Source organism: Poecilia formosa, unplaced genomic scaffold, assembly GCF_000485575.1.
Source record: "Poecilia formosa unplaced genomic scaffold, Poecilia_formosa-5.1.2 Scaffold447, whole genome shotgun sequence".
In the NCBI taxonomy this organism is placed as follows: domain Eukaryota; kingdom Metazoa; phylum Chordata; class Actinopteri; order Cyprinodontiformes; family Poeciliidae; genus Poecilia; species Poecilia formosa.
The window spans coordinates 272,669-285,060 of NW_006800386.1; the positions used below are offsets into that span (position 1 = coordinate 272,669).

The 12,392-nt window shown below is 37.8% G+C and overlaps 1 protein-coding gene across 2 annotated transcripts; it reads left to right on the top strand.

The window, feature by feature from the left end:
- Window positions 1-873: 873 nt before the first annotated feature.
- On the top strand, window positions 874-12,159 carry LOC103155768 (X-ray repair complementing defective repair in Chinese hamster cells 5). Of its 2 annotated transcripts, XM_007577592.2 has the most exons (21): window positions 874-955; window positions 1,467-1,580; window positions 1,659-1,842; window positions 2,239-2,287; window positions 2,422-2,544; window positions 2,725-2,904; window positions 3,090-3,204; window positions 3,420-3,558; window positions 3,699-3,811; window positions 3,887-3,949; window positions 4,044-4,181; window positions 4,836-4,932; window positions 6,328-6,443; window positions 8,180-8,376; window positions 8,514-8,604; window positions 9,564-9,633; window positions 9,802-9,911; window positions 10,122-10,218; window positions 10,379-10,446; window positions 11,428-11,502; window positions 11,695-12,159. In XM_007577592.2, the coding sequence occupies exons 1-21, from the start codon at window positions 941-943 to the stop codon at window positions 11,707-11,709; spliced, it is 2,169 nt and encodes a 722-aa protein (XP_007577654.1). In that variant the 5' UTR covers window positions 874-940; the 3' UTR covers window positions 11,710-12,159. The 2 variants fall into 2 exon arrangements, with proteins under 2 accessions (XP_007577654.1, XP_007577653.1); XM_007577591.2 differs by having other exon boundaries at window positions 11,428-12,159.
- The last annotated feature ends 233 nt before the right edge of the window (window positions 12,160-12,392 follow it).

Consider the following 12,392-nt stretch of genomic DNA (forward strand, 5'->3'; position numbering starts at 1 on the left):
AACTAATTTGGTAATTAATTAATTTTAAACCATTACACAGACTAATTTTCTAAAAAAAAAAAAAAAGAAGAAGAACTCAGAGCAGTAATTAAGCCAAAACTATACAAAACATATACAAATTTTGAATTTAATATGAATAATACCTTTTTCTGTAAATATGTTCTCCCCATAACTCCTCAAGTAGCATAGATCTGTCTTTATCTGGCTCAAATTATGTAAATAAAAACAAGCTACCAAACACATACAGGAAGTATGTGCTCTAATTCTCAATTTTGTATAATGAAAAACGATCACAATTGCTGGACAACAAAAGTATTTATCACAGTTCAATTTTTAAAATAGATGGTTTGAAGCATTCTTAAAAAAGAGATACTTTTGTCTGTTAATCTGTTTCACTGACGTGTTTATGAAATGCCTTTCTGAGATCAAGTCTCTTGGCAAGTTGAGATTGTTTGTAGCAGTACAAGCACAGCTCCAACATGTGTTTCCCAACCCTGGTTCTCAAGGCACACTGCCCAGCAAGTTGCAGTGTTTCCTTGATTCAGACCGCCTAATTAATGGCTGATCATCAGACTTTTGTTGAATTGTCATCATCTGATTATCAAAGCGGGTACACATGCAGCACATTGTGCCTTGAGAGTCAAGGTGTAGAGAGCCACTTGAAACACAAGAGGGCGTTTGACCTACATCTTGAATTCTCATAAAAAAAATTAAAAAAAAGATACTGTACGTAAAAAATACGTTAAATGTTGTTAATAGTTACTGATATTTAAACGTTCCCTCAAGCATATAAATAATATTTTTGGGCCCAAAACTCATAGTTTAATATACGAAGATGTAAAACACGAGGGTAGATAGGAACTCTCTGAACCGTTAGTTGTTGCCTTCCGGAATAATAACACAGTAACACCCAGTGACTAAAAGAGGGAAAACGAAGAGGATGGCCGGATCAAAAGTAAGTTTTTTTCTATTTAATGTGTGTTAATTTCTTTAGACCGATGTTAAATGAATGATAACAGGAGGCTCATGTTTAGAAAATACTTTCGGGTATTTTTTTTTGTTTTTGTTTTTGCTGTTTGAAAATATTAGAAGCTGCTTGTGTTCGGTCAGGTTAGTGTGTTCATGTTGAGGCATGTCTGCCAATCTTTGGTCACGCCTCTAGGTTCAATTTGCTACTCATTTTCATCACGGTGATTTTATGACAATATGCGGTTTTAACATATCGAAAAAAAAAACTTGCACACCAGGTTTAAGCTTGTTTCGTCTTCTGATTAAGAAGAAACAGTGCTGGTTCAGCCTGGTGTAAGTTCACCTGATGGGGAGGAGTTTCAACAGTTATTGGCAGCTTTACAGTGACAGAATGAATATTTGATCTGCTGCAATAAAAAACGAGGTTTAAACGCACAGTAATAGTTAAAAAGCAGAAAGAAAAGCTGTTTATGACCATTGCGGTGTTTGCTCTGCAGTCAGCCCTGGTTCTCTGCATGGATGTGGGCTTCTCCATGTCCAACTCAGCCCCAGGTGAAGAGCCTCCATTTGCACAGGCGAAAAAAGTCATCCAGAAGTTCGTCCAGCGCCAGGTACAGCAGCACAGTCATCGAACAAGGTATCATCCTCAAAAATAAAACTCTTATCTTTATCCAGTGTTTTTATGTCAGGTTTTTGCAGAGACCAAGGATGAACTGGCTTTGGTTCTGTTTGGCACGGATTCTACCAAAAACCCTTTGGACCAGGATGGGCAATACCAGAACATCACGGTGCATCGTCATCTTATGGTGCCGGACTTTGAGCTGCTAGAGGAGATTGAACATCAGATCCACCCTGAGAATCAGCAGGCTGACTGTATCCTTTGTTGCACTTATTTATTAATTTTGTATGGCTTATTGTTAATGAAATCCCAAAATGGAGTTTCTGAGAAGGTCAAAACCTAGTAGCTCCCTATAAATTTCCCTGTTTCCCCCATTAAATATTTCAGATCCTTCATTGTCTATACCTGCTTGCTAGTTTGGATAACTTTTTTTACTCACATTAAATAAAGTCCATTATTTTTAAAGACAAAAACAGAAAAAAACTGCAAGGAAGGGATGTAATAGTTTTTCATTGATCAATTCAAAAAATGTTATACAAAAATGTCAACCTGCATTACATGCATGAATAACTGCATCAATGCAAAATTTTATGTAGATGAGCATCTTCTTTGCTTTTTCTTTCAAAAGTTCCTTAACTAATGTTTAACAGGGCTGGATGCTCTTGTAGTTTCCATGGATCTTCTCCAAACAGAAACCCAGTAAGAAGCAATTTGTATCTCACAATTAAAAAAAAAAAATAAATGAAGAATCAAAAACCAACATTTTTGGGTGGATTTCATTCTTCGTCATGTCGAAGAGACTAATAGATTGTGATTTTTTTTTTCTTTTTAAGGGGGAAAAAGTGTGATCGCTTCAACATTGTTCTCCTGACTGACCTGAGCACTGAAGCCAGTTCAGACAAGCTGGATGTTATTATTGAGAACTTGAAACGAGCTGGAATCACCCTGCAGTTTTTGTAATACACAGTTTTCTTTTTTTAAAGCATGTCCTTTTTCATATTACTGTAGAGCTTTCTACTTCTCAAGAGAGAAGCTAAATTTCTTCAGATTTGTTTAGTTTAGACTATATACACATATATATTGCATGCTATTATGGCCTTTTATTACTTTGCCTTTACCAACTTGTTCATTTCCAGTTTGCCTTTCCCAGTGGAGGATGAAGAAGAGGGTGGAGGAGATGGGGACGGAACGGGTTCCGGTGACCCTGGTAGGGGCAAAGGTCTCTCCAGGGAACAGCGAAGTGGCCTGGAAATGGTTAAAAACATCATGCTGAGTCTGGACGAGGAAGAGGGCCTGGAAGAAATTTACACATTCAGGTTGAAGAGTTTCAAAGTTTTTCCTCCAGTTAAATGTTCTTTCTCATGTCTCATTGGTTTTTTTTTGTTCTCTGTTAATACTTTCACTTCTGAGTCTCACCATCTGACTGCATTTAGGAGTAAATGATCCTTGCATTAGATTTCGTCACACGTTTTTATTTCCATTTGCCTCGATCCTGTTGCAGGAATGCTGTGGAACAGCTGTGTATGTTTAAACGCATTGAAAGGAGACCCATGGCTTGGCCCTGTCAGCTCACCATTGGTAGCTCTCTGTCCATCCGTATCGTTGGCTTCAAAGCGGTAAGTTCACCACAAAGAGAACTTCACTAAAACGCGATTTGCCTGCAGTTTGTTAAAAGCCGGGGACGGGACACAACAACCATTTGTTTGCTTCAGCTGGACTATTTAAAGCAGTGCTTTTACATTTCATATGTTCTTTAGCTATTCTTAAGTGTTATTCCACCTTAATAACAGTCACATAAACCTCACTGTTAAATGTTGCATTTGTCCACCAGGTGACTGAGGAGAAACTGAAGAAAATGTGGATCACAGTCGATGCTCAAACCAACAAGAGAGATGATGTGAAGAGAGAGACTGTTTACTGTCTGGACGACGACAATGAGACAGAGGTGCAGAAGGACGACATTATTCAGGGTGAGGACAATCTAAAGCCTTGGAGAGTGGAATCAGAGCATAAAAGAAAAATAAGAGCCATAAGAGATTATTTTCTTCGTCCTAAAATCTGACAAATTTTATGCTTAAGTTCAAGCCCACCTCTTTTTTTTTGTTACCAGGTTTTCGTTACGGAAGTGACATCGTACCTTTCTCCAAAGTGGATCAGGATCAGATGAAATACAAGCATGATGGGAAGTGCTTTGCTGTTCTGGGCTTCACTAAAAAGAACTTGGTATTTTTCTCTTATTTTTAATCAAGGCCATTACTCAACTTAGCATACTGTTACTCACCTAATCGCCATCTGTAGGTTCTTCGCCATCAGTTCATGGGAACACAGGTGGTCAAGATATTTCCTGCACGGGATGATGAGGTAGGGATGGACAGCGCTGGTGTTGAGTTAATGACCACAAGTTGAAGTTGATCTGGTATTTTTGTTTTGTTTTATTTCTTTTCTCTCTGAGCAGCACGCAGGCGTGGCCATGTCGGCTCTGATCCGTGGTCTGGATGAGCTCAACATGGTTGCCATCGTGCGTTACGCCTACGACCGGCGCAGCAATCCTCAAGTGGGCGCTGCATTCCCGTGTATCAAGCCCGAATATGAGGTCAAGTCATAAACCAAAATACTTTTTCTGAGTATTTTCTTCAGCATCTCTCCTTGTATACTTTTAAAATAATGTCTTTGCAGACGCACCATCTTTTTATCTGATGCTCTGACATTGAATCAGTCTAAACTTTTCTGTATTTGTTGGGATATCCAAATTTATAACTATTAGTAAATAATTTGGAAGACCTATTTGTGCTCAAGTTCTAATGGATGTTTCAAGATGTTGCTTCAGTATTTCCACATAATGTTCTTCCATCATGATGCCATTTGTTTTGTAGTGTTTCATCAGATTATGGGTCGTATCTTGAACAATAAGGTCTTTGTCCCTCGGTGCATTCCCAACCTGTGACCTGCTGTTTTTTTTTTGTTTTTTTTTTTAATGAGACTTTTTGAGATAGTAGCTTCTTTATACATTAATGGCCTTTCAGGTCATAGTACAAAATGGCACTCTTGATTTCTTTTGTGGTTTTGACTTAAAATACATCACCAGGTGAGCCTCTAATTAGCTCGCTTACAAAGCGATGCTATTATCTTCTTGGCTAAGCTAGTATCTGGAATGATACAAAGTCACAGTGAAGGAGAAAACTGAGTGTGTCTTTTTCTACATTGCATATAAATACTTGCATTCATTGTCATGTATCTCCCTCTGCAGTGCCTGTTATATGTTCAGCTGCCCTTCATGGAAGATCTTTATGGAAGACAGTTTACGTTTCCTTCTCTTGAGAACAACAAGAAGATCGCTCCATCAGGTGCGGCACACACAGAAAGATATGCTTTTGCACATTTAAATCTTTCCTTCAGATTTTCAAGAGCAGAACATAAAATCTCCTCACATCCCCTTGTCAACAGATGGCACAGTTGCTTTCGGGTGTATTTGAGCTGCTGCAGCTAAAATAATTGACTTAAGGCATATTTAATGTAACTCCTCAGCTGAACAAGCTGAAGCTCCCAGTCAGCAGATAACTTTTATTAAATTTTTATTTGATTTTGTGTGAGCCTGGAGAAGCTCTTGGCACAGAGTAGATTTTTTTTAAAAACAGATTATTCACAATTACTGGTTTGACACATGTCGTTGTACAGCTCAACAGTTACGTGGGTACAGACTGCAGCCTGTCTTCACATATACAGTAATTCTTTGAGGCATTAAAACACAGAAACATTTTTAATTTATGGTGACTCAAGTGTCTGTGCTCAATTCCAGATTTTTTTATTGTTAGATGAAGACACTATGATACATTATTCCCAAACCTTTTCCGCCCTTAGTGTGACATACGTACTGAATAATTTACCTCAGAACAGAATCAAACCTGTTTGAGGGAATTTGAAAAGGAAAAAAAAAACAAACATTGAAATAACCTAGTTCTACAATTCCACAAACTCTTAAATGAATACTTTGTGACTGATCCTATTGATTTATTTATACACTCAGTCTTATTGGGTGCGCAGCATAAATTACAGTGAATTAGGTGAAGTTTTAAACTGACAGTATTATGTATTTTCCAGGCAAATTCTGCCAATTTATAACACAATCAAGTAAGTGTTGCCCCAAGCTGTTGTAAAAATGCTGACAGAGCTTCTACACAGTCATGAAGAAAATATGAAAGTTTTTGAATATCCAGGTCTGTATATGGGGGGGACTTAAAAGAAGTTTGACTTCAAAGTGGGCAAATATTCTAGATTCGAGCCAAACAGCAATTAATCCTAAAACTCTATTAAAATGTGCTCTAATGAAGTAATCATTTAAGACAGCACACACATGAACCATTTTTTCCCACCCTCCCCCCCAAACAGTTGTTTGGTTTTTAGTTATTTGTGTCACATTATACGTGAAAAACATCATTTGCTTTGCATGTTATGAAAATCTGCCATTTCAATGGGTGTGATGTGAACACTTCAGATCTGCTGTATTTCCCCTTTGCACATTCTGAGGTCGACGAGACACTGTTGTTGCTTTCTTTTTAAATCACAAAAAGGAACCAAAAAATTATTCTCACACAACTTACACATAGTTAAGATTAATTGTTTTGTTAGAAAGTGTTTATTTAGGTAGTTCTTTGTTCTGAAAGAGCAAAGGAAATCTGAATGTTAAGTTGGATATGAAAACCTCAGCTCTGTGATTTCTTTTTGTTCCTTGCTTCCTGTAGAAACGCAGCTGTCAGCCATCGACTCTCTCATCGATTCGATGATGCTTGTAACAGAAGACGAAGATTTGCTCAAACCTCACCATCTTCCCAACCCTGCCTTCCAGAGACACTTCCAGGTGCAGTTTGGAAACACTCAATTTAAAAGACAGAGCTCCTACACAGTCTTCAAGAAAATATGGAATTTGCTTCTTTTAATATCTGGGTATGGATTTGTAGGGAAAGAAAAAAAAATTACTATGAATGTTTGATCATTTTTTTAAAAATAAATTTTCCCGTCTATCATTTTCTAAAGGACAAATGTCAAGAAATGCTAAGAAATGCTGACTATTTAAATCTATATTAGATTTCCGTGCTTTATCTTTGATTTATTGCATCACATCGATTTAACATTTGTCTACCAATATTTGGGTTTTTCATTAATTGACTGAATCCACACACTTTCAGAAATAAACAAAAATACAATTTAACTACCAGTTCATGAATCTGTGGTACCTAAATTCTGCCTGAAATGCCAAGCAGAGCCCTAAAACTGCTATTTCTAAGAATTTGTTCAAACAATTGAGGAAGGTACCGAAGCTTTAAATAATCTGCATTTAGTGCAGGATAGTCTATGACTTATTTCACAGGTCCAAGAGGTTTTATTTTTAGAGAAATTCTAAAATAGGTTATCTAAGATCGTCCAGACGCCACAAAATCATTGACCCTATAAATGACTCCTAAACTCTGAAGTTCAATTATTTTACTGGCAAATCCACAGAGAAAATGACATGACTAATATTGAAGTAAGTTAACTATTACGAATTTTGACTGAAACTCCAGAAATGTCTTTAAAGAAATGCTAAAAATATTCAACAAATGAACAATATATATAGAGAAAAGTTTTATTGAGCCCAGGAGAGAGCTTTAAGATTTCATATTCTCACTAAATCTTTATCCCATGTGAAGTGTTGTTTGTCGTTCTGTGATGTGTCACTTTTTATGATGAAGCTTCAACCTCTGGGAGTTTTCCCAACACTTTTTCTTCATGGCTAACTCAGAACTTTTTTCTCGCTCTTCGGCTGAGTCAGTATATTATAACACACACAAAAAGTGAGTGTGTTTCAGTAATTCAGTGTAGAAAGTGAAAATCAAATCTAATACGTTAATGCGGAGATATATTGCAAGCATTTCTTTAGAGAAAAGTTTTATTGAGCCCAGGAGAGAGCTTTAAGATTTCATATTCTCATATGAAATAACCAGCCATAATTATGCTGGTTATGGCTTACAGCTCGTGAAATGTGGTTTTACAGAACATTTGAATATCGCATAAGAATAATTAAAAGAAATGAAATGATCCTCGGGGAGAGTTTTGATATAAGAGTGATCCAGCAGACACCCTCCAAAAGGAGGGTACGTCACAAAAGGCTAGAGGGTAGATGGAAAGTTAAGTGGAAGAAAAAAAAGGTAGTAGACAAAAGAGTGAAGAGGTCAGAGTTCACTGTCATCTTCTGGTTTTGTTTCACCAAGTTTCAATAAGTCTAAAGGCAGGGCAGCCTTCCATTAGGAAATCTTACAGCAGCTCATGCTTCCCTCTGTGGATGAACTTTATAGAGACACTGGTTTCATTTTCCAGAAATACCTAGAGCCTCCCCACACTGTTAGAAGTACCAAAACTTTCTAATTTCTAAAACTTTGCTGTACAACAGACATACTTATCAATATTAATAGGAATAAACTTCAGATTTTAGGCAAAATGCATTGTTTGTGTTTATTGTCAAACTTACCCAGCTAGTATCTGACACTGTTTATCCTGGTTTGGTTCTGCCTCACTGAGTCCTGGTTTCAGCTTTTCAAAATCATTTTGTTATTTCAGTGTCTGCACCACAGGGCTGTACACCCCGACTCTCCTCTTCCTCCCATGGAGCCGTGGCTGGAGGCTGCTCTCGATCGCCCTGAGGTCATCCAGGAACGCTGCCAAGCTCCACTGGAGGAGATAAAGAAGTTGTTTCCACTCACCGAAGTAGAGAAGAAAAAGAAGCTGAAGACAAGCGCTCAGATTTTTGGCAAAGAGTGAGTTTGGATTCAGAGTCCTGTTGCAGTCCTGTGTGCAGATCGGTTGTAAAAAACCTTTGTAGAGTAATGCGTGGTATTTTTCACGTCGCAAGAAGCGGTGATGGATTGTAAACATTCTCCTTTGTGATTCATAGCTCAGAGGAGCCAGATGCCAAGAAAGCAAAAGAAGACGAAGCAGAGGATGAGTATAGCCTGGCAAGCATTGCTGAAGGATCTGTTACTTCTGTACGTATCAGAGGGAACTGGCTGAGTCCTCACAGGCCACATAGGGGTTACATACAGAAAAGCTTAAAGAAGCTTTCATGTCTGGATAAATATAAAAATAATAAGGTGGAAAAATATTTCTATTTTAGACTCGATTCCTGTCCCATTGTCTAAATGTTGTATTCTTCCTTTCTTCTGTCTTTCCTTTCTTGTGTCCTTTATTCTTTCCTGTGATGTGTCCTTTCTTTCTTTCCACCCTTCCTTCTGTATTTTCTTCCTTGGTTATTTACTTGTGTCCTTCCTTCTTTCCTTCTTGGCATCCTTCTGTCCTTGTGTTCTTCCTTCCTTATTTGCTTCCTTCCTTCCTCCCTTCTTTCTTTCTTTCCTCTTTCCTTTCTTCTACTATTATCCCTCTTTCCTTCTTAGTATTTTTGTCCTACTTCCTTCCTTTGTTAGTAGTGTCCTTGCACCTTTTGCACCATATCTTTTAATTCCCTCTTTGTCCTTCAACCTTTTATACTCCCTATCATTCTGTCCCTCCTTCATTTTTAATGTTTTATCTCCTCTATCTTTCCTTCCTTTCATCATTTCTCCTATCTCTCTGTCCCTCCATCTGTCTTGAACTTGAATCATTAAGTCCTACTTACTTCCTTCTCTCCTTCCTTCCTTGTGCCCTTCCATCTTTTCTCCTTTGTATCCTAATTCCCTTCCTTATGTCCTGTCTCTAAGCTTTCCTTCCTTCTACCTTCCTTCATGTCCGGTATCCATCCCTTGTGTCCTACTTTCCCTCTAGTTGAAGGTTTTTCTTCTGGCTTATTTAAAGCCTGCCCACTGTAGAAAATCTACCATAAACCATTGGTGCAGTTTATTATTTTGTGTTTTTAAAAAATGAACAAAACATATTCTGGAACATTGAGTCTGGAAAGTCCAACGCCTGACTTTAACAGATGTGTCTTAAACGAATTTCCACCTCCAACCAGGTGGGAAGCGTCGATCCAGCTCGGGACTTCCGCGCTCTGATCAAACAGAAAACTCTTCCATTCGGAGAAGGTGAGGTCCGGGCTTCCTGTTATTTCTCTGCAGAGCTGATCAGATGAAAATCGGTGTAATATAAACCACCGTGACTCACTCTCAGCCCCTGTAATTATGTTTCTCTCTCTCTCTCTCTCTCTCTCTCTCTCTCTCTCTCTCTCGTTGTGGTGACCCCTGTCTTTTCAGTCTGTCAGCAGCTGACTCACAGGATAGAGCAGCTGCTTAGCAACAAGAACACGCACTACTACATGAAAAGCATCACCTGTATCCAGGCTTTCAGAGAGCAGTCTGTTAAGGTAAATACACATTCACTATCCGACACTTAGGAATGCACGACTACGATGTTCTTTCAAAGTTTGATTGTTCTTCTGAGATTATTAGTGTTGAGATTAAAATGAGTCTGTTTCTTTTCTTGTGACTTGAGCTGAGGCCAATTTTCATAAGCATGTCAGCGTTTGCGAGAGCGCTAAATGGAATTTGAATGTTTTATGTCTTCCATAATTCAGCAGGGGAATGCTGATCTGTTCAACAGTTACCTTCAGTCCCTGAAAAGGAGTATTCCCAGCAGAGCCCTCGAGGTCTTCTGGGACCTGCTTGTTCAAGGTACGATAAGCCTTCTTTTTAAGAGGCTGCAAGGTTTCTGCTAAATTATTTTTCCCCTGAGAAGAGATGAAGCCTCTGCATGATTTGAGTGCTGAACGCTGCTTTAGTTACAGTGCAAGTCTACTGAAGAGTTTGGCGTTTGACTTCTTTGTTTGGGCAGACGCTGTGACTTTGATCAGCAAGGACGAGGTCGAAGGAAGCGCCGTGTCGAAAAGTGAAGCCTCTCAGGTGATTTTAATGCGCATTGATGTTCATATTAATAGTGTGGAATACCGTTGAGAAATTAATTTCTTTCAGTAAGTCAATTCAAAAAGTGAAACTTGTATACAAATGCAGACTAATGAAACACAAGCAACATATATAAGAAGTATTTCTTTTATTTTGGGGATTATGGTTAACAGCAAATGAAAAAAACAATAATCAGTTTTGCAGAAAATGTATTTTTAATATCAGCAATGAATAACAAACAAATCAAAAAAACAAAACTTTGAAAAAAAAAAATGTTTTTAAATCGTGATTTCAAGAGAAACAACTTGTCCAAATTAACCTGACCCCATGTGGAAAAGCTTGATTACTGCCAGACTTGCAGAATCTAAAAATCACTTGCATAAGACTTTTCTGACAACATGAAGTAGGCTTTCTACCAAAATTACTCCCAGAACACATCAGTGACTCATCCAGGAGGTCTCAAATAAACCAACATCTAAAGGCCTCACTTGCTTTCGTCAATGTTTCAACAACAAAAAACTAGACTTGGCAGAAACGGCTTCCTTTGGAGAGTTCCAAGGGGAAAAGTCTTTTCGGACCAACAGGAACCCAAATGACTGAACCATGAGTAATGTAAACCCTCCGATGTGACTGAATTAAAACCAATTTAAGAAGAGTAGCTGAAGGCTGAAGTCACGCTGGGCTTTCTTCCTGTTAAAACCCAATTTTCCATTTATTCTATAATTTTCCAATTCATGAGAAACTAAATTTCAAGCTTTTTTTTATTAGCTCTAACCCATAATTATGAAACATAGCAGAAATGAACCCTTTTATTACTGTGAGATACATCACTTTGTTCTAAATCTGTAGCATTCAGGTTTTGTGTTGAAATGCTGCAATATTTAGCTTTCCAAGGATATTTTAAGGTCCTGCAAGTTATTTAGATTGTGTAAACAAACTTTATCAGCCCTTAATACCAGCTGAATCCTGCTTTGTCTGCAGTTTCTGTTGGCTGAGGAAAAGAAAGAACAAGCTGCCCCTGAACCGGTGGAAGACACTGGCGATGTTGATGACTTGGTGAGTATGAAAATGTGTCCTCCAACATCAATCTATGTTCTCTCTTTTTATAGAGATGATTTAGGAATTAGGTTAGTGTTAGAACTGTTTCCTCTGCGGTTTTCATGTTGTTGTTTGAGGAGTTGAGCTTTTAGTGCCTCGTTATAAACTCATCAGGCTCATATCTCTTCTCTTTGCTCTCTTCCTGTGCAGCTGGACATGATGTAAGAAAAGAAGCAGGAGGAGTGTTGGCAGAAATCTAAGGAATGTGGTGTTTGAACCCACCCAAAGCAAACTAGTTAAACCGTCCTTTGTCCTGTTCCTTCCACTGGAAGTCCCCATCACTGGGTGTGTTTTAGTTAGCTGTACTTTATTAAACAATTGGCCAAACAACTTACAGAAAACTGCTTAGACCAAAAACTTTGTGTTCACTTTTAAATGTAAAAATCACTATCATTGTATGAGTCTTTTGTAATTCAATTTCCAATGATCTAGTGTACTAAAAACTAACATTCAGAATACTACTGGTTTATTATGTGAAATCAGTGATTTAGAATATGCTTAACAGTAGAGCTTGTGCTTTTTTGGGTGACAAAATATATTAAAATATGATGCTTTGTGATAATAATTGCAAATTGTAGAATGCACAAGTAATAAACAAGTATTTTCTTAAAATAATGAGTATTGTTTTTGTTTGACAGACAATGAACACCAACAGACACTTGTATTCTACACAAAAACCCTCTAAGCCACTGTTCTTGAACCAAATTATTGTACTATATGATACTGTGTAACATACTTGTTGAACAGCTCTAAAAAAAGTCTTTAATAAATGTAAGCTTGCTAGCACCTCACCGTCGGACATAAAACACTTAAAAGCTGCATTTGTGTAACATTTCCTTCTTAAAAAT